Source organism: Protomyctophum parallelum, assembly GCF_964188405.1.
Source record: "Protomyctophum parallelum genome assembly, chromosome: 2".
NCBI classification, from domain to species: domain Eukaryota; kingdom Metazoa; phylum Chordata; class Actinopteri; order Myctophiformes; family Myctophidae; genus Protomyctophum; species Protomyctophum parallelum.
Window position 1 is genome coordinate 15,310,259 of NC_139699.1, and position 26,552 is coordinate 15,336,810.

Sequence of the window (26,552 nt, forward strand, 5' to 3'; positions counted from 1 at the left end):
TGCACTTCAACATTTTGTACGTCGGCTTTCACAACATAATTATTTTTGAAACATACGGTATAGGCCTATTTTAATTTTAACAACACCGGGGTCCCCAAACTCTTCAAATGGGGGTCTGCCTGGGATCCAATAACACATTGACATGAAAATGTTCAAGAAACATTAGATTCATAGAAGAAACCCACCACCCCAGCGTTGCAGCAACATTGCAGTTTGAACTACATTCCTAGCGTTTTCCCTTCGACATCACTTGTCCGTGACGATTGCCAGGAACATAGCCTCCTCTCCTCTGGGACGGCAGGCTAAGCAAACGCGGGGGAGTAAAAAAAAAAAAAAAGGAGAATCGAAGGTTTTTGCCCACCCTAGCCTTGAGTCCTTGACCAGCGGTGGTCCCCGGACCAGACGTTGATAAACAGTGCTGTAGGGGTCTCCCGTCTCTATATAAGGCACTGTGGAGCCGATGCGAAGTCAGAAGTTGAAGTTTGTCTCAGTCAGCGCTCCGGGACCACCGCCAACATACAGAGCCTCCTCCACACACCAAAGCAGAGCCTCTCAGGAACATAAACTGGTGCACTGGATTATTGCACGGCTAAAGATAATAGGTAAGCCTGAACGAAGATGATATTAAAACGGGCGATAATAGACATGGGCATACAGTAGGGTATAACATTCAGAATGTTCTGTGTTAAATATTTACTCGCACTTTGTATAGGCTAGAAGGTTATACTATTATTTGTAAACATGAATCAGTGCCACTGCACACATGCATGTCTTGCTGTTGCACATCACTTTGGGTGTCTGGGTGAGGTAGACGGTCATCTTTCATGACAAAATATATGTGTGTAGGCTACAGTCATGTACTGGTAAGCTATCAGAGCTATAGGTGGTAAGAAGATATGATAAAACAGGCATAGGCTATATGCTAAAGCTTCCCATACAGCCTACAAGAGTTTTGAGATTTTGGAATGATTTTTAATCAATTTGGGTGTCAGAATTTAATATTTAATAATTTTCTTTCCAAAATATTGTCAAAATACTCTTGTATAGTGTGTCCCATACACTACAAGAGTATTTTGACAAGATTTTTTAATTTTGATCTTAAGCTCTGTAAAATGCTTTAACAGTTCGATAAACTTGCATTTCCTCTTTTGAACATGTATAAGTATAGTGTTCCATTTAAACTGGGTTACTGGAATATGTGGGATCATCTGTCAACCAACCAGTCACTGTCATGCCTTTTTAGATATCTTTATTCATTTGACATTGATTCATTGATTCTCAATGACCCCCATAACTCCATTTGAATGCCCAAGGAACCCTGGGGCTGAGGCTTTGATTTGAACATTATGGAGACGTCAGATATAGGCCTATCAGAGGACATATTATTTCACGATCCAGGTTATGTTTGCATTCCAGCCTTTGGTGCTTTTTTCTTTTATTTTTTGGCAGAGTAGAGCCTTGGCTCTGTATCATCCATTTGATGTGATAGATAGATTATACCCCTCTGCAGAGAGGGTTATGTTTGCAATGTGTACGTGTGCGTTACTATGTCTGTCACTTATAAAATTCATGAGAGCAATGAGAAGCCGGGCCAGAAATAAAAGCTGGTAGAGGTCTGGTGTGAAAGGGGGGCACCGCGCTGGGAGAAGGGTGGTGCTGCTGGGTCTCTATGCCCGGGCTGGCGCTCTGACAGCAGCTTGTGTTGACACAGTCCCCGGAGCCAAACCTCAAGCTGCCTTTTCATCCAGCGAGGTGGAGGGATTCAAGGGTAGAGCGACTGTCTGTGTGGATCTAGTCCAGTGGTAATCAAAGTGGGGTCCGGGGACCCTCCAAGGGTCTTTGAAGAGGTTCCAGAGGATCCCCAGCAAATCAATATAACCACTTTAACCCTATTTTATACATTTAGCTACTCACCTAGAAGAAGCTCGCAATTTGTATATAGAGCTTGTAGATCTGCTGTTTTTGAAAAAGGTAAATGTAAAATGTTGAATTCTGAAGACTTTTTAACAACACAGATATTCTCTTTTGGGGATCCCTGGCACACATTATTTAGGTCTATATGACCAACTACATTAATAATACAAATACTTAATTTGTACTTCTGAATCTACTTGGAGGCACTGCAGTGCAGTTCTAGTTTCATGCAGGATGTGCCAGTCATGTTTCTGGGGCTTTCCTTGCCAGGGAGAGAGAGTAGCAGCCTCGTAGCGGCTGGGGCGATTCCCACTGGATTGGCAGGTAGCCAGTTATGATGCGGAGGAGACGTAATGACAGCATCAACCTTCGTGACGTGGGCATCGCATGGACTCCAGGCTGGGGCACAGTATTCGTGGCATGGACTCCAGGCTGGGACACAGTATTCGTGACGTGGGCATGGACTCCAGGCTGGGGCACAGTATTCGTGACGTGGGCATGGACTCCAGGCTGGGGCACCGTGGGCATGGACTCCAGGCTGGGGCACAGTATTCGTGGCATGGACTCCAGGCTGGGACACAGTATTCGTGACGGGGGCATGGACTCCAGGCTGGGACACAGTATTCGTGACGTGGGCATGGACTCCAGGCTGGAGCACAGTATTCAAGACGTGGGCATGGACTCCAGGCTGGGGCACCGTGGGCATGGACTCCAGGCTGGGGCACCGTATTTGTGACGTGGGCATGGACTCCAGGCTGGAGCACAGTATTCGTGACGTGGGCATGGACTCCAGGCTGGGACACAGTATTCGTGACATGGGCATGGACTCCAGGCTGGGGCACTGTGGGCATGGACTCCAGGCTGGGGCACAGTATTCAAGACGTGGGCATGGACTCCAGGCTGGGGCACCGTGGGCATGGACTCCAGGCTGGGACACAGTATTCGTGACATGGGCATGGACTCCAGGCTGGGGCACTGTGGGCATGGACTCCAGGCTGGGGCACCGTGGGCATGGACTCCAGGCTGGGGCACCGTGGGCATGGACTCCAGGCTGGGGCACCGTGGGCATGGACTCCAGGCTGGAGCACAGTATTCGTGACGTGGGCATGGACTCCAGACTGGGGCACTGTGGGCATGGACTCCAGGCTGGGGCACCGTATTCAAGACGTGGGCATCGACTCCAGGCTGGGGCACCGTGGGCATGGACTCCAGGCTGGGGCACCGTGGGCATGGACTCCAGGCTGGGGCACCGTGGGCATGGACTCCAGGCTGGGGCACCGTGGGCATGGACTCCAGGCTGGGGCACCGTGGGCATGGACTCCAGGCTGGGGCACAGTATTCAAGACGTGGGCATGGACTCCAGGCTGGGACACCGTGGGCATGGACTCCAGGCTGGGGCACCATGGGCATGGACTCCAGGCTGGGGCACCGTGGGTATTGACTCCAGGCTGGGGCACCGTGGGCATGGACTCCAGGCTGGGACACAGTATTCGACTACAGAGAGACCAGAGCTTGCGCCAGACATGTGTAATGGCTGAAGTCAAGAAAGGCAAAACTCATATATTTTTAGATCATGGCAGTGCAGGACCTGCTGTGCATCATTAGGATGTTATGTAGGGTGCGTTCAGAAATGCGCAGCGGGAGCACACTCCTCGCCCATGATTTGCAGTGTGCCTATATCGGAATGCACCCAACTATGCCGGCTACATGAGCATAACAATCATGATAAAGTTACACTGTATTTCCCATTCAAGTTGAATACAATGTTCTATCATTGGGAGTATAAACTCTTCATCATGATGCTCATGTTGCCGACAGAGTAACCCTGCCTAAGGCCGCCCACAATCCTAATTCCTCCCCTGATCTAATATCTCCTAGCCTGGGCTGGGAGTCTGGGACGCATACCATTTAATATCTCCTAGCCTGGGCTGGGAGTCTGGGACGCATACCATTTAATATCTCCTAGCCTGGGCTGGGAGTCTGGGACGCGTACCATTGTGGGGTTTATGACCCGGTCGGGAGCGGATGGTAGGCTACTGTATAACCTACGTCAAGTTGTGATCACTGGTTTGTAGTCATCAGGCAGGAATTCCCTGTGATCAAGGAAGGGACTTGACTTGGTGCAGCGTATGAATTCGACACGTTTCTTCAAGTACTTCTTGGAATAGTTTGTTTGGGTATATCCATCTTGTATTCCAACCCGTAGCGACTGGAGAGACTATTGTGTTTGTCAATCAGTGGACCATGACACAGCTTAAACGCAACTCTTCTTTACTTTCAAACTCAATCATAATAACAATGGCAAATGCAACATCAACACACATCATCTTGTATCTCAAGAGTCAAGTAGTCGATCCCAGATAATCCCCCCAATCATCACAAAGCCAACACAGGAATATGCAACGAGCGCAGCACAATCAAACAGCTGTCAGTGAGACATAACAGGTTGAGCACACTCCATTCATAATTAAGGTTCCAATTTTGGAGCTCTGGCTCATGGACTAAGAACCAAAAAGAACTGGAAACCAACCGGTGGAAAAGGGGTCTTGGTGGCTGGCATGAGGCTTGGCTCTAGATAAGAACATCTGCTAAATGCCTAAATTGTATATTGTACTCACAGAGTTCAATTAAACCTCAGGATTATATTGTGTATTCGTCTTATGGTGAGGTATATAACTCAAAGGTGTTTCCTTCCTATACAGCCCTCAGGAGCCTCAACAGTCCCACTAAGCCCTGTTCAGACCGGAGACGACCCGGCAGACAACTTGAACAGACAGCCATAAAACCAGCTAACGAGTAGAGATGACCACTGCCGCCCTGCCCCTGGTCTGGCTGGTTGTTTTCTCCCTCTCCCTGGCCGTCCTGCTGTGTGCCAGAGACGCGGCTGCCCTCTTCCTGCCCGACTCCAAGGTTCTGCGACAGCTGCTGAGCCGCTATGAGGAGGACCTCTACGGAAACACGACGGCTGGCGGCAGAGCCCGACGGGCCATCCGATGGTCGGACCGCGAGGAGATCCTCCAGTTGCACAATAAGCTGAGGGGAGAGGTCTACCCCAAAGCCTCCAACATGGAGCACATGGTAAGACCCCGCCAGTCCTATTTAGTCATGAATGTAAAATGATCGCTTTCTTCTACAAAGTCATAGTTTTTTATTTGATTTTAGTTTTTATTAAGAGTAAGTCAATAACCAATAGAAAATAAAGATAACATAACATTTTCATCACTAATGGTGGCACAATTTCCATCTACTCACTCTATGTCTCAGAGGTGGGCTATGGACAGTTCAGAAACCTGAACCAGTGACATCCTTTTCCTGGAAAATTAGCACAATTAGAAAAATAGATGCCCTTTTACTTAACAAAAAGTTTGAAATCTTGTTTGAAATATCAAACCTGCCTAACGAGTGAGTAGACAGACATTGTGCCATCTTGTAATGACTAAAGACCATTATTGACGACCATATGAAGATGGGTTGAAAATGAGTCAGGTGTTACTGCATTTATTGGCTAGCATACTGTAGTACTAGTGGAGAGAGAGAGAGAGACACACACACTGGAAAGACTGGGGTTATTCTTTTCTTTCTTCTTGAGAATGGCTTCTTGATTATTTGTTCAGAGTCTCAGGTCATCGTTTGCGTATTTGGACGTGTCAGCATGCATTTTGCGCTAAATTAGAGTTACAGTAAGTGTTTAAAAACAGCCCTTTTTCTGTCTTTCTTTTCTACGCTGGAAAAGATGATATCATGACAGCAAGCTGTTGCCAGCCTGCTGGGCGGCTCTTTTACAAGCAGGATAATAATGCTGACCCTAGCCTACCTGCAAAAAAAACAACTGTAACAATATCCGTGAGACGAAGGGAGAAAAGGGGGTAGGATAGGATCGGGGTGAGGCTGGTTCACAGGAGGACAGAGGGAGATTAAGGCTAGAAGATGGAATATTCTCCTGCTGTTTGAAGCAGGATCTCCTTTTCAATCTCCTAATGATTGTTGTGGGGGAAAGGGTGTTAGAGTAACCCTGCCTTAATGTCCAGAATCTTAATACCTCCTTTGGCCATATTGGGGGCTCATCCAGATAATTTTCCTGTGTGCTGAAGCTAAGACAAAGTAACCCTGCCTAATGCCCAGAAGAAGCCTAATATCCTTCTTGGCAGTCCCCTTAAAGCAGGGGTTTTCAACTGATTGTGAACGAGGGACCACCACCATGACTTAGAATCAACCTGGGGACCACTATTGTGTTGGGTGGAGATATGGGCTAAGATTAGTGCTTTTGTAAGTTAACACTTGCTATGCATCCCATGTGTATACTGTGCATCCCACTGTTTCTCAACCGTTGACTACTACTGGTAAAATGTCCTAATAATAATGAATGACTCAACCAGACAATCCGGTGCACGTACTTCCCCCTTCTTGAGAATCTAACTCCCTTTTTCTGTTGAATTTCTTGACCTCCAACTTGTCAGTAAATGACTACATGGATGGACTCATCATAGGTCACCAGGTCATTCACTTCACGGTTTCTCAACTAGTGGAAACATTTAAAACAAATCAACAAATCCTACATGACTAAATGAATGGTCAGGGACCACATGCAATACCTCCACGGACCACCAGTGGTCCACGGACCACCTGTTGAAAACCCATGCCTTAAAGGACAATTCCATGCTAGAAGGCTTTCTTACCTTTATTTGTAGTTGTTACATCCTCCAGGTGTTATTTTGTGCAAAAGCGCATTATTGGCTATTTCTCCCACCCAGGGACAGATTAACCCCTACGAGGGCCCCTGGGCCGGTAATATTTGCAGGGCCCCCATAGCGCGCGTGCGCGTGACATTTTCGTGTTTTTATCATCTTTTTAACCTAAGTTTAACAAAATTAACAGCCAATGAAGGGCCTTTTCAGGGCGTCAAACCTAGTACCTCACGGTCCAATTTCCCCGAAGGGCCCCTGAGAGCCAAGGGCCCCTGGGCCACGGCCCAACTGGCCCAATGGGTAATTTGTCCCTGCTCCCACCATAAGCCCTCAATGAATTGCATTGAATTGAATGGGGCTATGGTGTGTTATGCCAATTTGCTTATTTCCATTGCTCAAAAATCAATATTCTTTGTATATATCCTCCCTTCATTATGTAATTAGTATCCCGAGCGGCACACTTTACTACTTATTTCGATGGAAATAAGCTAATTAGCACAAAAACCCCAACCCCCATTGAGGGCTTATATTAGGGGAAATAGCCACAAAATAACAACTGGACCTCTTTGGTGGGGACGTAACAACTACAAATAAAGGTAAGAAAGCCTTCTAGCATGCAATTCTCCTTTAAGTTGAGCGCTACATGCTTGGTTTCCTATGCAGAAGACCGCTCACAGGAGGACAGTGAGGCTAGAAGAGGGGAAACATCTCTGCTGCTGTTTGGAGCATTACTGATTGGAGTGGTGGGAAAGGGTGTTATTGTTGAGATGAGGGACGTTGGAAAGCCATTGTTTCCAGACATCACTCAGGGTTATTAAGAGAGGGGACCAATGTGTTTATAGAATGTGGTGATGTGGTATAAGTGGCCACCATGAGGTTGAATGCCATTTCTATGGACGGGGTCTGTGATCATGTGGTTAACACACAGTGTTCATGTAACTCTGAGACACATTGTCACTGTCGGGGTGGAAACCCTGGCATGTCCAAAACTATTGGACTATTGCGACGACAAGAAGTTTTCTGCCCCGAACGCAACTATAAAATGTAACAAAATGACCCGTTTGGTTCCATGCATTTGTGCACTCTCAGAGTTACAAATGGATAAATCAACATTCAACGCTGTGCAGTGCAGGTATAGTACCGGCAGTGTAGTGAACGGCCTGTACGTGTTGCTGCAGTGTGGTCGGGCTGCAGGGATGTGAAGTCTCACCCTGCCTAGTGCTTTTCCAAGCCTCTGGAACAGGACAGGACTTCACATGCAACCTCGGTTCAGGGAGATGTGTGTGTGTCTGTCTGTGTGTGTGTGTGTTGTTTTATGTTTACATGTGTGAGTGTGAGTTTTAGCGACCACCAAAAACGGCTGGAAATTTACTGAGTGCGGGTCGGCATGCAGAGACAAAATATGGAGTCTTCCATTGACTCGGAAAATGCTTAGTTAAAGGTCGATTTTTACAGTGATTTATTTTGGTATTTTTTTTTGTTTTTGTTTGTTAAAATGTTAAAGCTCTGTATTCTGATATTAATGTTAATTGCTAGCCTATTGAGCATTTGTTCAATAACAGCGGCCTCCCCAGCTCCCAATGTCTTTCTTTACTGAACAGAAAGGTGGGTCAACAATTTCATCCAATCTGGATGACTCGGGAGAGAGTACCCATTTATCAGCTTTAACTTTATAGTATTTACTAGAACAACTAGAATGACTTGTATTTTATGTTTACTAAAGAGCTTGAGTGACAGAAAGACTCCTGTCACTGAACAAACACTCTCAAATGTAGAGCTATTTAGCACGCACGCACGCACACACACACACACACACACACACACACACATACACACACACACACGCACACATGCACACACACACACACACACACGCACACACACATGCACACAAACACACATCACGTAGTGCACCTTTAAAGATGAACGCTCCAGATTCTTTGCTACGGAGATGTACGCCACTGGTCTCCTCCAGCCCATAATACCCCTGCTCCGTCCCATCCCACTGGTCTCCTCCAGCCCATAATACCCCTGCTCCGTCCCATCCCACTGGTCTCCTCCAGCCCATAATACCCCTGCTCCGTCCCATCCCACTGGTCTCCTCCAGCCCATAATACCCCTGCTCTGTCCCATCCCTGCGTGTCATCTCCTTGTGCTCCACCCTGCTTTCCACCGCTATAAAGCAAACCGCTCAGGAAATGTGGATAATTCAGCTGTGATTGCTGAGGATTTGTAGTGGACCAGGGCCAGGCGCCAGCTGCTCCGCTCAGATGTACCGGGGCGGGAAAGAAAAAGAAAAAGAAGAAAAAGTTAATGTTTTACTTGTATCCAGCTCCTTCTGAAGGAAGGCAGGGGTATAGAGGCCTTGAACAGGTTGCGGTGTTAGGTAGTTAGTGAGTCTGAACAAGTATAGTGGGACAGTGTACTGTGTGTGTGGCTGTGCGTGCGTGCGTGCGTGCGTGCGTGCGTGCGTGCGTGCGTGCGTGCGTGTGTATATAGCCGGTGGATACATTCCACCAATGACAGGTGAATATAGCCACTTCTATAAAAGTGTATCTGAGGTCTGTTGTGTCATGTTTTGTTTTGTTTTTTGCTGGGGAGGTTATCTCCATATTTTAACTTTTGATGTTTTTTGTTATGAGTTTTTAAATCTTCTATTTTCACTAAATTTTCACTTTCACTATAAATTCACTTCAAGTGAAAGTGATTAAAGGGGAATTCCACTCATTTTCAACATTTTACTATGTCATTAATATACCTTAGAGCTGTTGTGTGGAAATAATAAAAAAGTCCCCCCATTCTGTGTTGCCTAGAACTGGAGGTCTGAAAAAACATGGTGAAGTACATGGTGAAGTACAACTTGATGACATCATCAAGATTGTCCTTTATTCCCCTTTAAGTATGTCTGTGAGTTTTAAATGTCATCGATTATCTGTTTGTGTGTTTCCACACAGGTGTGGGATGATGAGTTGGAAACGTCAGCGACTCACTGGGCAGAACAGTGCCAGTGGGAGCATGGACCTCAGGATCTGCTCATGTCTATTGGACAGAATCTGGCTGTGCACTGGGGCAGGTGAGTGTCTATTTGACAGAATCTTGCTGTGCACTGGGTCAGGTGAGAGTCTATTGGACAGAATCTGGCTGTGCACTGGGGCAGGTGAGTGTCTATTGGACAGAATCTGGCTGTGCACTGGGGCAGGTCAGGTGAGAGTCTATTGGACAGAATCTGGCTGTGCACTGGGGCAGGTCAGGTGAGAGTCTATTGGACAGAATCTGACTGTGCACTGGGGCAGGTGAGAGCCACTCGCTAGCACAGTGGTTTCTTTTCAACCCTTTTGATGACCACCATTTGATGAGATTTAGCCTGGCTACAGTATTTAGTTATCGTTGGATACCATTTTGTCTACAATTCCATGCTGTATTGATGTGGTACCATAGCAGAGATAACAGGCAAACGATCAAAATAACAATTAATTTACATTGTCTAGCCTAATTGACTAAAATCTCCATCATTTATCTGGGGACCACCTGGAACCCCCTCCCAGACCACTGGTGACTGGTTGAAAACCACTGAGCTAGCATATTATGTTCAACTCTGTCTCTGTTATGTATGTGTAAATGTGTACTATTCCATGTATTGTTAAGGGGGCGGCGGTGACTCAGGGGTAGCGTGGCTGGATGGTAACCGCAAGGTTGCCAGTTCGAACCCTGTGGGCTCCCCCAGAGTTAGTGTCGAAGTGTCCTTGAGCAAGACACTGAACCCCTAATTGCTCCTGATGTGCAGGTTGGTGCCTTGCATGGTTTCTGCCGCCATCGGTGTATAAATGTGTGTGTGAATTGGTGAATGTATGTAAAGCGCCTTGGATAAAGACGCTATATAAATATACCATTTACCATTTAAAAGTTAGTCAAGATCGGTGCTTTATGTGTAAGCGTTTGTTTTTAACCTTATCTCAATGGGTGCAATCTTCTGTCATTTTCACAACACTCCTTGCTCCCTCCCTCCTCCCTGCTCTCTCTTCCTCTAACTAAGCCTGATTTATATTTGGTTGCGCACCGCGTCGTGCACCAAAAAAGTACCAGATCTAGAAGCTCACACACTGTCACATGTGTTTATATATCGGATCTAGAAGCTCACACACTGTCACATGTGTTTATATATCGGATCTAGAAGCTCACACACTGTCACATGTGTTTATATATCGGATCTAGAAGCTCACACACTGTCACATGTGTTTGTGAGCAGAATGGATTGCTGTGCAACTAAGTTATAAATCAGCCCAAACGGCAGCAGCCTCCACATGAACCAGTGTTTTTGTTTCCGCCCCACTGTGTCCTCCTGGCCCGGTCCATTTATGAGCTCAGCACTTTTCAATACCGTAAAAAGAGATGTTTACAATAAAGGCTGCGATTGATTTGTCAGGCTGTGTTGCCATGTTTAGTTTTTGGGTTTTTTTTCCCCCTCTCGCCTGAGTTATTCCAATTCCACCCGTTATGGACGGGAGAATTTTACAGGCAGTGGTAGAAGAAGTATTTAAGTGAGGTAGATTTGTTAATTTACGTAAGTAGTGTTGAAAGTATAAAAAGTACAATGTTTTGCCTCTGAAATGTAGTGGAATAGAAGTATACAGTATCAAGAATTGGAAATACTCAAGAAAGTACGGTATCTCAAATTGTACTTGAGTACAGTACTTGAGTAAATATACAGTAGTTTCTTTACACCACTCCTTACAGGACTGTGTGCCAGGTCAAAGGTCAAAACCAAACTACTCCTTACAGGACTGTGTGCCAGGTCAAAACCAAACTAACCCATTTTGACCTCAGATCAGAGGTGTCTTCTACATCCTGACAGTTTTCTGAAAAAGCTATTTTTCTATGTCAGTGGTTCTTCCATTTTTCAAAAATAGCAGACCTACAAGCTCGTAGCGCGCCACTCGGTGGCGCGCTATGAGCTTGTAGATCTGATAATTTTCCATAGCTAAAGCATAACATAATGCTAACACCAAAATGGGTTCCCGCCCAAACTGGATGTTTGAGGGAAGGGTGGGGGCTGGCCCACAGGGCCTCAATCACAGTCTCTCTGTGTGTACTTGTATTACTATACTTGTATAGTACAGTAGAATTTCAGAAAACAGACATTGTGAGAACCATTTGTCTGGTCCTCACAAGAGAAATGGTTGTTTTATGGTTAAAAATCACACCCGTGTGAACTGAGTGGTGCAACTCCCCCCCCCCCACCTCTCTCTCTCTCTCTCTCTCTCATTAGCAGGCAACAGTGCAGCACTATCCCTCTCTCTCTTTCTGGCACAACAGTGCCCCTACTGGTACTAATAGTCATATACTGGTGCCCATTAACGTCGCATAGATAGGTGAACACAGACACACGGACATCAAATCGCTGTCCTAAGGTGTGTGTGTGTGTGTGTGTGTGTGTGTGTGTGTGTGTGTGTGTGTGCTTGTCTCTGTGTGTGCGTGCGTGCTTCAGGTATCGCTCCCCATCCTACCACGTCCAGGCCTGGTATGACGAGGTGAAAGATTACACATATCCCTACCCTCAGGAGTGCAACCCCTGGTGTCCAGATCGCTGCTCAGGACCCATGTGCACGCATTACACCCAGGTGAGACCATGTTAAGGAGGTCATGGACAGAAGGAATGCACAACACTTTACCCACTAAGCCTAGGTGCCGTGCGTAGTTGTACATCTGAGTGCATCAAAGGGAAAGAAGATCAGAGTTGGCTTCTATGCAGGTCTAATATGATTTTCAACTTGATTTGTGTTTACCAAGTTGTCAGAATAAAGTCAAAATGAAGAGGGCCAGAAGTGTACCTCCCAGCCCTGGCAGAGTAGTTCTGGAGTAGTTCCAACGGATTGTGTGGCCCTGGTTTTTCCCTAGTGGGACTGATTGGGGGTAGCTACTGGGAAAGTCGGGACTTGAGCACTCCCGGCTGGGTCGCCTGAGTGAGGGGTATGATGTTGAGAGACCCGAAACCCCGTTGACCTCAGGATACATCACTGAGGATACGTCCCAGGTGCATCCATGCAATGTTTTTTAAAACTTATATACTATATATATATATATATATATATATATAGTATATAAGTTTTCACCTCACAGATGTTTATTCATTACATGAGTTGAGTTGAGCAGCTTTTGTGTTTGTGATTTGTTTCTCTGAGCAAAAGTGGGTCATTGGAGCATCTTGTGGTTTTAAGGGACAGGAGAGTTGAAACGCAGACATGGAAATAATAACGTGTAGAGCAAGGAAAGGCCAGGGATGACAGCAGTGGGAGAGGAACAGAAAGGACCAGAGATGATCCATGGGAAAAACAGACACACAGGGACAATTTGCTGGCTCTCCCTGTAGACTTCAAGACGCAGTGCCATGATTTTTGGCACTTTTCCACATTTTTCATTTGTCTTGTCTACATGACTCCTCCACCAGACCAACCGATGTGGTTAAAACGTGCGAGGATATTTTGCCTGTCTTATTTCCAGTTTCTCATTGTAAACGGCAAAGCTTCTCTGGAAAACGGCCGGGGCGGAGTAGACTGGACTCCTGATGTATCAGGGCCATACTGTATACCTAGGGTTGCAATGGGCAAAACGCATCGCTCCAAAAAAGAATCATACACCGAGCCTGATGTGAATGCAACTAAAAAACCATGGAAAGTATTATCAAGAGAACGTGGAACTTCTTTATGATGTAATGTAATCGACACAACTATTTATTTGCTAATGTCTTCGTTACAGCGGCATTGTTGTAGTGAAGCTGTTTTTACTAACAGCATTTTGGAAAGGAGGCAGATGAGTAAGAGAAAATCCATGTGGGCAGTGAAAAAGTGAAATTCTGTATTTGTAATGAATGAGATGCCCACAGAAAATACAGCGTTTTAACACTTAAATGTACAGTTTTTTGGAAGAAAATAAACCAGGTTTTGCTTTCACTTTGTCTGGGTCTGGGATAGGTTTTTGAAAACAGCCTGGATCCCCCATCTGTCTTGACTGTCAAACCACATCACTGGCATGTGGTAACAGTTAGCCATGCCAGTTATTCATTGCTTGACCTGGATTCCTTTGAAGACACTAAAATACAGGAAACGTTGCCAAAATCTGAAATGCTCACCTTGTCTACTACGTCTTTCATCTTCTGGGAATACTCATGTGTCGGTGAGCCCTGCTTCCTAGATGCCCTAACTACTTGGAGTCGGGATAGACATTAGAGAGCTGACTCTCTTACTGAACCGTAATATTGTTGTTTTACCACCAGTGCTCGCAGTGCATGTGCTGACTCACTGCTCCGACTCATGTCACTGTCCCAGGAAATGGATAGACGTTCCCAAGATAATATGGATATGGAGAAGATGATGATTATGATAGTTTAAGAGTATCGTGAAACAGCATAATATTATTCCTCAGTAGTGCTACCATATGAAGATGAATCCCCATTGGATTATAAAAAAAACATTAGTTTTACAATCACATGGTATGTACTGTATGCACACACAGGGCAGGACTCATATAGACATACAATGTGGAGAGATCGGCTGTCTCGTACTGTAGCAGTGCCTTGCTGAAGGGCACTTTGTCCACACTGCATACTGTTATCCATGCTGGACTTGAACCGCCCCCTTCCCCTCTGTAGGTTAACCCATTTTGACCTGAGATCTGATTCTAAAAATGTCTTCTACATCCTGACAGTTTTCTGAAAAAGCTATGTTTCTATGTCAGTCGTTCTTCGATTTTTCAAAAATGGTGGTGCGCTATGAGCTTGTAGATCTGCTATTATTCAATACCAAAAGGGGTTCCCGCCCAAAATAGGATAACCGTGGAGCAGGTTCATTTTTAATATTTGTTTTCAACAGAAGAAAAGTTGGATCTGTCCAGATCTCCCCTTATTTAATCAAACATATTGTGACATTTATTTCCTTTTCCACTCTGGATCATGAGAATAATCACTCTCTCTCACAGAGAAAGCCATCTATGTCCCGTCCCGTCCCCCCTCTGTGTGCATCTCGGGTTACACAGTAAAATGCTTAGTCCTTAGTGTACATTTTTAACTCAAAGCGTACAAATGATTGATTCCATTATTTTATACACTCTGAGTCAAATGAACTTACTAGAGGTTTGGGCCCTCAGACCTACTGTATAGAGTTTGTCCTGTTATACACAGCTCTCATCTAGCTGGTCACTCTGCCGCTCTGACTTATTGGTATAACTTTTAATGCTAATGTTATATTATCATTCCAATCGTAATGTTTTGTCAATAATTTGGGGTCCGCTTTCAATATCCTCACAGCTCACCAGAGCCCACAGGTTGGCAATCGCTGGGGGCAGAATAAAAGGCTCTGCTCCGGCTGTGAACTTTCCCTCATGTTTGCAGGACTAACGTTACTGTGGCAACTGTTCTGTGTTGAAAGGCTAAATGTTGTCTTTTTCTTTCCGTTGTCTCTTTTGTCTCACAGTTGGTGTGGGCGACCACTAGCCGTGTGGGCTGTGCTGTGCACGCGTGTCCAAGGATGAGCGTATGGGGAGATGTCTGGGAGAATTCTATTTACCTTGTGTGCAACTACTCCCCCAAGTACGATCAATATTCCTCTTTTTCCATGATCAACATCAATACATAGCAACAGAGTGGTGGACAGTACATTTACTTGAGTATACGTATGTGTATTACTTAAGTACATTTTTTTGAGTATCTTATTCTTTACTTTACTTTAAGTATTTGAATTTTTGGGATACTTGTGATACTTTTAACCCCTCTACATTTCTAAGAAGGGAAAATAAATTAACCACTCCATCTCCAAGCTCCATTTCAAATATAGTGAAAATACAAAATAGCTAAGTGACGGGTTGTGAGTTTGTAAATCAGCGTTTTTCATTATTATTGATTGATTGATTTTTTACTTTTGAATACTAATAATAAAAAGATATTACTTTAGCTCAATTACATTATTGACATGGCAACTTTCACTTGTAGTTGAGTAATATTTGACCAGGAATATTCTATACTTTGACTGAAGTATACATGGGTTGAGTACTTTGTCCACCACTGTTAAGACACTTGAGTGTGCATAGCCTCTTGAGTGTTTACATTCTCTATGCTTACAGTATTTGGCATGATGCTAAAGTGTGTGTTCCTAATGTACTGTAGCACTGCTAGGGATGTCTGTGGTGATGGCTTGCTGTTGCTGTCCAATGCTATTGTTTTAAGTGTTTGTCTAAGAAGTATGTATGACATATTGAGGCCATTAACATTCCTCACCAAGACAGAATAGAAAAATAATGAAGGGGGGAAACAAAAATAATAAAGAAAACAATGACAGAAGGGCAAAGAACGGTCGCTGGCTTTCTTAGACAGCTCTTGAAGTTTTAATTGCCAGGAGAGACATCATGGATTGTTTTTATTAGCTTGTGAGAGTGAAAGTCTAGAAGTGACGATGATAATGAAAACAGTGCTCAATACAATGAGCCCAGTGACACTTGAATCAATACGGTCATTTCCACCCAGTCAAGCTGTTTGTTGTGAACTTCTCCAGGGGCAACTGGATAGGTGAGGCCCCATACCAGCATGGCCGCCCATGCTCCCAGTGCCCTCCCAGCTATGGAGGAGGCTGCCGGGCTAATCTCTGCTACAAGGGTGAGATAATATGCAAAGATATACACAGTGGCATTTAGCACTATAGGAGTACACCAGTTAATTGAGATAATTGATTCAATCTGTATAAAGATTGCAATACAATAATTGATTTTGGGGGAAACAACTTGGGCATGTTCTTAATAATAACATTTACACACATATCTATTAACACAGCAGTACAGGCAGCAAGAACAATTACGCAGGCAATGCTAAAAGGATAACACTAATAGTGGTAAATCAGACAATCAATATTATTTTTATATTCATAAATATAAAAAATAAAACAACAATATAACAATTGTGCTTCTCAATTATTGTGCATAACTGTATAGTCCCATAGCTTCATCTGACTGGCTCGGCAGCAGATTTGAACGGGAAACACAAATAAAGGTGCGTTTCCCGTTCAAATTTGCTGATGAGCCAATCAAACAAAGCCATATTGACATTTGACATTGGTACGTATGCCACCTCCTGGAAACCCTGGACTACATATGCACAATGGACTACAGAGCCCATAATGCAGCCCTATTATCAGTGCCTTGTTGTAAAGGTGATTTGCATTTGCAGTGAATGTCTGTCCATCCATCCATCCATCCATCCATCCATCCATCTTCAACCGCTTATCCGTAGTCGGGTCGCGGGGGCAACAGCTCCACCAGAGTGCTCCATGCAGACTTCCCTCTCCAGAGCAACATTAGTGACTTCCTCCTGGGGGATTCCGAGACATTCCAAGGCCAGTGAGTCGATGTGTTTCCTCCAACTGCGCTTTGGTCTGCCACTCCCAGTGGGACGTGGTCCTTGGTCTGCCCCGGGGTCTCTACCCAGTCGGACGTGGTCCTTGGTCTGCCCCGGGGTCTCCTCCCAGTGGGACGTGGTCCTTGGTCTGCCCCGGGGTCTCTACCCAGTCGGACGTGGTCCTTGGTCTGCCCCGGGGTCTCCTCCCAGTGGGACGTGCGTCAAAGACCTCCCTAGGGAGGCGCCCGAGGGGCATCCTAACTAGATGCCCAAACCACCTCAGCTGGCTCCTTTCCAGGTGAAGGAGCAGCGGTTCTACTCCAAGTCTCTCTCGTGTAGCCTGAGCTAACGCTAGACATTTCTGGCCTAGATGGGAGGGTCGCGGCTCAGAAAAACGCGCACCCTGATTGGATCTCATCGATCTGTCCCTCACCCCCGGCCCCTCCTCTTCCCCCTAGTGCAGCGCTACGTCACATCATTTGGAGCGACGCCCACCCGGAAGGGTTGACTCCCACTTTTAGACCAGAGCGGCCAATGCGTTCCTCCAGGCTTTCAATTTTTGCACCAACAAAGTGAAAGCCTGGTACCGAGGCTTCTCTCGTGTGACTTAACTTCTCACCCTATCTCGGAGATGCCAGCCACCCGTTGAAGAAAACTAATTTCGGCCGCTTGTATTCGCGACCTTATTCTTTCGGTCATGACCCACACTTCATGACCATAGGTGAGAGTAGGAACGAAGATTGCTCGGTAGACAGAATATAATTGTGTCTTCTCTTCTCCGTAGACTCTCAGCGCACAGAGACAGAGGATATGAATGAGGTGGAGAAGCCCCAGGTCCCAGTGCCTCCTCGTACTACCACCACCATAAAGCCCGTTAGCAAACCCAAGCCCTCCGCCCCCAAGAAGACCCCAACCAAGCCTTCTGGTCCCAAACCCACCCGGACCCCTCACCCTAAGACAGCAGCTGGCAACATCTACTTTGGTATGTATAGGAATGTCTGGATGATAATGTCAGCCATTATTTGACTTTTTTGAAGATATCGTTGTTGTCGGACATTATGCAGTGTCTCGGTTTTTAATCTGGGGCCTCTATTTTGGCCAAGTCATTATAGGGGACATTTATTTTATTGTATTTTATATCACACAGCTACCAGCTATCACACAGCGTCACAACGTCACATGTTGTGAGCTTGTCCATCAAAAATCCAGACGGATAAAATAATTATTTTTGGACAAAATAATGGTCAACAAATCTGTAATCTTTTGTCTAGGACTTTCCATAATCGCTATTGGTGCCAACACTCGGGCATTGGTCAGGCTCTAACACTGCTAGACTTCCATGGTTTTCATTAATCCTACTACTGTCATTTCATTGCTCTTCATCTTACAGCTCAGACCATTAAGTGTGAGACCAGAGTGCGAGATAAGTGCAAAGGAGCCACTTGCAACAGGTCAGTCTATATTGTTCATCCAGAGCGATGTATCGGTTTGGCTGATGAATCAGCCATTATTTGGCTTTTTTGACAACATTTATATCAGCAATTATGCAGCCGATGTGTCCCGATCATTAACCACATTCAGGCACAAGCTCATAGCGCGCCACCGAGTGGCGCGCTATGAGCTTGTAGATCTGCTATTTTTCCATAGCTAAATTATAACATAATGTATGTAACCACCAAAAGGGGTTCCCGCTCAAAATGGGTTAACCACATTCAACCTCGTGTCCCTATTGGCCATGTCGTTATAGATGTTTTCACGTTGTATGACATGCTTTTTTCGCATTCATTTGGACAAAATGGACGGTGCTTTCCAAAATCGTGATCGAAAACGGAACCACAAATCTGTTGGACTATCTACTAACATTCCTGTGTGTATTCAGTCTAAAGCCAGTCCCTCTCTGACTCTACAGGTATAACTGTCCTGCTAACTGTCTCAATAAGAAGGGGAAGGTATGGGGAACTCTCTTTTATGATGTGGTAAGTCTGTTTTACATACAGTACATCTTACACCACTCAATTACTATTAATCATTAATGAATTAATTATAAACTATTAAATACTATTCTTTGTGATTGTTTCAGCAATCAAGTATTTGCCGTGCTGCTATACATTTCGGTGCCATCGATAATAATATCGGAGGTTTGGTGGACATCACAAGAATGGAAAAGTTTCCATTCTTTGTCAGAGCTGCAAAAAACGGTGTTGAATCTCTCAGGTAGATGTTTGTGCTTTGTTCCCGGCAAATATGTTGAAATCCGTTTTTTCTAAACCATATTGCAATACAGTAATGAGACATTATTTCTGATTTGTGCGATCACCGATGTCCGGAGAATAAGTCATTTCTTAATCCATGTCTCTTCTCTTTTGCAGTAAATATAAACCTAGCAATGCTTTTGTGGTGGCCAAGGTTGAAGGTAAATCAAGCCTCGTTTATTTCTCCTAAAATTACTTCAGTATTACTTCAGTAACCGTATGTACAGTACCTTCACATAAATATTGTGGTGTTGATGATGTCTTTTCTCTCCTCCATGTGACAGAAATGTCGGTGGACTGCTACACCACAGTGGCTGAAATCTGCCCCTTCAGAAAGCCTGCCTCCAGCTGCCCAAGGTGCCCTCAATGTCCAGCACAAATCTACAGCAGTGTTTCTCAAACTTTTTCCATTGCGATATAATTGTTTTAAAATCTCTGGGACCCATTATTATTATTTATTTATTTATTTACCCAGGGAAGTAGCTGAGCACAGGTGCTCATTTTCAGCAACGCCCTGCACATAGACACACACACACACACACACACACACACACACACACACACACACACACACACACACACACACACACACACACACACACACACACACACACACACACACACACACACACACTAAAACCTGGGAGCTGACCAGTACAACCACAGTCTTATACTGTTGGCCACTAAGCAGCTCCAGGGGGAGCAGTTGGGGGGGGGGGGTTCAGTGCCTTGCTCAAGGGCACTTCAGCGGTGTTGGGTGAGTGATGACAATCACTTCCCCACCCAGAGTTTTCCTGCCTGGCCGGGGAATCAAACCGGCAACCTTTCGGCAACAAGAGCCGCTCCTCTAACCCATGCCCACCGCTGCCCCAAATATACATACATATATATATCACATCCTCAGTGTTAACCCATTCTGAACGGGCACCCATTTTGGTGTCAGCATCATGTCATGCTTTAGCTATTGAAAAATAGCAGATCTACAAGCTCATATCGCGCCACCGAGTGGCGCGATACGAGCTTGTAGGTCTGCTATTTTTGAAAAATCAAAGAGCGACTGACATTTCTAGAATCTGATCTCAGGTCAGAATGGGTTCATCAGACCAGTGTGTGTCCAGTGGAAACCTCGTATATGAATCTGATCTCAGGTCAGAATGGGTTAAGTGAAGAAGGGTCCATTTGATGTATACACTGTCTGAGTTACAGACCTGTAACGATTCCTAAGTATCAATCATTTAGCTGGGGACCCCAACCCCCACAATGACTCATGGGGGGGGGGGGGTCCCTCCCTGGTCGCTGGAATTCAACGTCAATGACAGAAATATTTACGCAGACTAAAACAATAACCAGCTGGTGCTTGAAAATGAAACATGCTAATGTTCTTTATTGTTTTCCTCAGAGTACTCTGTCCTGCCAACTGCAAGAATCAACCTTCATATTGGTCACCCGTGATTGGGAACAACATCTACACATGTGTAAGTTGACTCTCAGGGGCAGCGGTGGCCGAACGGTTTGCGGAGCCGTCTTGATATCGGAAGGTCGCTAGTTCGTATTCCCGGAACGGCACGTTAAAATTACCACCGCTGAAGTGCCCTTGGACAAGGCATTGAACCCCTACCATGAAATGTTCTATGAGCAACTTGTTTACTTGAGTAAACAAGTTCTTGAGCTTAGTCCAGTTACCCTGGGTAAACATAGTACCTTTCCTTTCCTTTCCTTTCTCTATTTCCTCAGTATGAGAGTTCAGAACAGACCTAAAACTGGTAGCGACAAGCACGGTCATCTTGCGGAGGTCATGCAGTTCAGCCCTCTTTTGGGAGGCTGAGACAGCGAGGCCTTGGTGTTCTGATCTGAGTTTTTGGATTTGTTGCATGGTTTATGTTAGAGAGATGAGTGGTCTATGTCCCATGTTGCCCTTAAGTCAGTGGTTCCCAAACTCTTTCGTGTCAAGGACCCCCAAAGCAACATTTATTAGGCCACGGACCCCCCATTTGAAAACATATGCCAGTGACCCCGATAAGGGAGGATTTTTACGGTTCTAGCAGTGATTTCGAAACATATTAATTTCATGGACCCCCCCAGTTTCACACACATTATGCTACGGAACCCCGATTTAATGGCATTTCTATCTCTGGTACCCCAATTTATATTGTAAAACCACTGTTAATTTGTACACTCTCAGAGTTACAGACCCATAAGGGTCCATTTGGTTCCTACTATATCTCTAATTGAGCAAGGTACCCCCTGGAACTCCCTCAAGTACCCTAGGAGTCCCCGGACCCCACTTTGGGAACCACTGCCTTAAGAGACCATGTGGTCTTTGTGGTGCAAGGAAACCCACGGGGTCTTCTGAACTACAATGTGAGCATGGCTTTGTGCGGAATGGGAGCTGTGGTGAGGCCAGCCTCAGTGTGTCTCACAGCTCTGCGCCCGACCAGCGACCCACACATAGTTGTTACAGTGTGTATTGGCTTTGGTCAGAAGTGACCAAAAGCTTAGCTTTGGGATTCACCAACTGGCACATCAACACAAGGTTGCTATTTTACGAATGAGTCAGCGTTTTCCTCAGATGAACCTGCTGACATACATAATGTCCAGCTGATCACAAATCTTAGCCATCCAGAGATCTCCCAACAAGCTATGTTTTAGGGCTATAGTGCCTAAAATTGACAGTCATGTGCTCACATTCACAGCATCATCATCATCAAGCAACGTTATCACTCATGTGTGTAAAATGTACTTAGGAATGTTAGTTCCTTAGGAAGTGTCATTCTTTAGTACTGTAGTTGGATGTTGGACAAACATCGGAGACGTGCTTTCTGTGGACGGTGGGGTGAGCTGTATAGTCAGTGTGGATGATTATTTATTTAACGATTTGCAAAATCCTTGAGACAAGCAGTTGCCTCCTCGTCTACTGTATGTGAACTACTGACTACTAGTCCTCCTTTTAGTCTTTGGTGAGAGCAGGCTTCAATTATGTGTTCCATTGTTTTCTCCTCTCCACAAGAACACAGTGGGCTTCATGGGCAGGGCTGCTGGTCCAGCAGGCTGGCCATGCACGGGCCTTGGGAGGTTGACCACTCTCTCATCGTAGGGCGGCTGTGGCTCAGGAGGTAGAGCAGGTCGTCCAATGATCCCTGGGTCGGCGGTTCGAATCCCGGCTCATCCTGTCCACATGTGGAAGTGTCCTTGGGCAAGACACTGAACCCTACATTGCCTCCAATGAGTCGGTCGGTGTGAGCTCGCCACCATTGGTGTCTGAATGTGGGAAGTGAGGACGCTGGTGTCGACTGTTCGCCGCTTCACCTCCCAATGTATGAATGAATGAACCATTTTAAAGTGCTTTGAGCACTTGGAAAAGCGCTATAAAAATACAATTCATCATTATTATTATTATTATTATTATTGTGAGGTTTGTGCCAGGAACCATGTTGGGTAGGGTCTGACACACATGGACTCCCACAGTCATTTTCCAAAGCTCATAGGGTGGTGAAGTCAGCTAGGGGTATTCTTCCAAATTGGTCATCTTGCATGGATTGGGAGATGGGGGGGAATCTTTGACTTATTGAAGCATCCTTTGAGCAAGTTGTACTCACTGGATATATGGGAGGGTGGGGGGGGGTGGGGGGTCGTGGTGGCTTATGTTGGATAAGACGGGGAGTGCTGTGAGTGTGGATGGTGGGGTGAGTGATCTGTTTAGACTATAAATGACTAAGGCTGCTCCTGACTCAGATTGGCCTCTGACTCAGATTGCACGCACGCACGCATGCACGCACGCATGCACGCACGCAACACGACACACACACACACACACACACACACACACACACACACACACACACACACACACACACACACACACACACACACACACACACACACACACACACACAGTCTCACACACACACACACACACACACACACACACACACAGTATACACACAGTCTACAGTGCACGACTGAACTGTTTTTACTCTTAGGTCCAGCAGGACAATATGAGGCTATTATATATATTTTAATCAAATACATACAAATGCTGTCTATATTTTTGCCACATTTTAACAAGGTCTCCTCTCCATCCTCTTCCCTCAGAGCTCCAGTATCTGCAGAGCAGCCATCCACGCTGGGGTGATCAAACCAGACGGAGGCCTGGTGGATGTTCTGGCTCTGGACAAGAGAAAGAACTATGTCGGAGTCCACAAAAATGGAATCCAATCTGAAAGGTATAAATCTACTCCACTTTAACCACATCATACCACTTCTTTGGGGTGAACATTCTGTGAAAATAGCTGATTTAGAAGCTCACAGTGAGCTTTTAGATCAGCTATTGTTGGCAAAGAGATTTGATGTTGAGAGAAAAATGTGTTTTACTGTGTTGGTCGGTATAGTTTCATATTTGTTCATTTGCTGATGATGCACTGCTTTATTTAATCCAGTAATACAAGTAGTCTTGGTTTTATAATGATTATCTAAGCAGAGCATAGATTAAATACTGCCTGTATTGCAACTATCTTTGCCACAATAATGATAGATTTCAGAGATTGTGCGAGTAAGAAGTGCACTTTTGACTGTCATTTTTTTTTATGTGATGAATTTCCCCTATATTATCTTTCTCCATTATCCCATTTTGGGACGGGAACCCCTTTTGGTGTTAGCATTATGTTATGCTTTAGCTATTGAAAAATAGCAGATCTACAAGCTCGTAGCGCGCCACTCGGTGGCATAATAGGTCTGCTATTTTTGAAAAATCGAAGAACCACTGACATAGAAACAAAGCTTTTTCAGAAAACTGTCAGGATGTAGAAGACATTTTTTGAATTGTCTTCAGGTCAAAATGGGTTAAGGCACTCTCTTCTTTCTTGCACATCAGTGTTCTAGCATCGCCCTCATGTCTGTGGTGTGGTCTGGTAGGCCAGAGGAGCAGGCACGGAAAGCCTTCTGGTCAAGTCCACGTTTGGCACGAAGGGCTATAAGAGTAATGGGGTGGTTTGGGAGAGAGGTCTGTGGACGGGCCACACATGGGCTCTTTGTTTACTTTACCCAAGCATTTCAATGGACTGTGCAAAGTGCTGCATGGCCAAAATCATCCCAGTTTGGAGTACTGTTTGAAATTTGATGCAGAAACCCCGGAGGCCATCTCAGGGCGTTATAGGAATGGATTGAGCATCGGGTCCCAAACAGTGTGCTGAGACACGCTGGGGGTGCCATGAGGCGAGTCCAGCTGTGCGTTCTGGCGATTCTGTGACAAGAAAACATTATGTTATGATTATGAATTATATTTTAACCCATTTTGACCTGAGATCAGATTCTAAAAATGTCTTCTACATCCTGACAGTTTTCTGAAAAAGCTATGTTTCTATGTCAGTCGTTCTTCGATTTTTCTAAAATAGCAGACCTACAGCTGCAGGTAATAGACTACCGGTAGTTTACTATATCAGTTCTTTGTGTGCTCTCATTTCCCAATACGGAGGCAAATTCTACACACAACATTTTAGCCACTTACAACATGGCATCACTATATTTGGGGCATTTCATTACAGGCGAAAATGTTTCATTTGATACGTTTCCTACAAGTTCAGAATGCGTTGCAACGCGCTGCGTTGGGAGCTTGTACAGTAGATTGGCTAATTCCTCGATGAATACAGCTGAAATCATGGCATAATTATGCCAACATCTAGTAGGGGCAGCAGGGCGGGCAGTTTGGACTGGCCTCTCTGTTGTACGGGAAGTAATCACAGCCTATCCAATTACTCCAGGATGGATACTGAGTCAGTGCTTCATTGATAATTACCACTGATCTGACACCAGTAGAACTGGCCTCATACTCAGAGTCAGTGCTTCCTGCATTGATAATTACCACTGATCTGACACCAGTAAGAGTAAGGACTGGCCTCATACTGAGTCAGTGCTTCCCTGCATTGATAATTACCACTGATCTGACACCAGTAAGGACTGGCCTCGTACTGACATTAGTGATAATTACCACTGATCTGACACCAGTAAGGACTGGCCTCGTACTGACATTAGTGAGCAGGGCAGGCCTTCCAAGGCCTCTCCACTAATGAACTAATAACAAAACCATGAAGTTAAATTCGAGCAGAGGTAGATGGAAAGGTCAGTTTCTGCACCATGGTCATAGTGAGCCAGTGTTTGATATGAGTCATGTTTCCCAAAGTGCCCAGTTTAATTACCCTGCCACAGGTCTGTCCACTGTAGTACTATGCATCATATGACAAGTGTCTGTCCGTTTCATGAGTATTATGTTCTGTGTCATTGGCAATAGGCTGCTTTTCCCCCCCCGCACAATCACACATATTAACAATCTGTCCAGAGAAAAGACAAATAAGAAGCTTGGGAAACGCTGATAAATAACACAGGGATGCTGTGAGTGGGGGGGCGTGTTGTGTTCTCTGATCCACGTCATCAGCGCCCATACCCTAGGTGGGGTTGTGCTGTGTTCTGTCATCAGCGCCCATACCCTAGGTGGGGTTGTGTTGTGTTCTGTCATCAGCGCCCATACCCGAGGTGGGGTTGTGTTGGGAGAGCAGCTTCCAGGATTATAGTTTAGGCATAATAGGCAATTGGTACCGGGTGAAAAATGGGTTACAAAATCGTAACTTAATTAATTAACATTTTCAGAGCCATATTTTAACATTGATGTTTGGCAGAAGTAATTGAATACTTGAAGGCAGAGAGAACGAGACAACCATGGTGCCCACAAGAGAGACGTAATAGTCAAAAGAGTTGAAATTGTAAAAGGTGCTCCTGGATCAGACGGCATCAGATAAAAGGGATATACAGGCGGGCATTTTGGGCGGGAACCCGTTTTGGTGTTAGCATTATGCTATGCTTTAGCTATTGGAAAAATAACAGACCTACAAGCTCATAGCGCGCCACCGAGGGTCGCGCTACGACCTTGTAGGTCTGCTATTTTTGAAAAGTCGAAGAACGACTGACATGTAGAAACATAGCTTTTTCAGAAAACTGTCAGGATGTCAGAAGACATTTTTTGAATGGTTCCCAGGTCAAAATGGGTTAAAAGAGGGAATGGAATGCCAACATGTTTTGACACAGAATAAATAAATGTGGTTGTTGTGTTGTAGAAGTCGTCTAAGTATAACCCGTTCCGTTTTGTCTCTCTCTTGCAGTAAGAGCAACACTGAAGGAGGCTCCTTCCGTGTCTTCGCTGTGAGGCAGTGAACCATCACAACTCCTCTGTGGTTTCAAACTTAACTTTGTCCAAATCTAAGAGTCCCCTCGTCGTCTGCTATTGATGAGCAGCTGTACAGTGGGATTCCACGGTAAATACATGTCTCTATCATCTCT

At 45.2% G+C, this 26,552-nt stretch overlaps 1 protein-coding gene across 1 annotated transcript; it reads left to right on the top strand.

Annotated features, from left to right (window-relative positions):
* The first annotated feature begins 384 nt into the window (after nucleotides 1-384).
* On the top strand, nucleotides 385-26,552 carry crispld2 (cysteine-rich secretory protein LCCL domain containing 2). Its single transcript, XM_083793777.1, has 15 exons — nucleotides 385-602; nucleotides 4,617-4,992; nucleotides 9,554-9,672; nucleotides 12,085-12,217; nucleotides 15,065-15,180; nucleotides 16,139-16,239; nucleotides 17,759-17,956; nucleotides 18,365-18,425; nucleotides 18,884-18,950; nucleotides 19,055-19,188; nucleotides 19,344-19,387; nucleotides 19,511-19,583; nucleotides 20,626-20,701; nucleotides 23,319-23,449; nucleotides 26,375-26,552. The coding sequence occupies exons 2-15, from the start codon at nucleotides 4,717-4,719 to the stop codon at nucleotides 26,424-26,426; spliced, it is 1,581 nt and encodes a 526-aa protein (XP_083649903.1). The 5' UTR covers nucleotides 385-602; nucleotides 4,617-4,716; the 3' UTR covers nucleotides 26,427-26,552.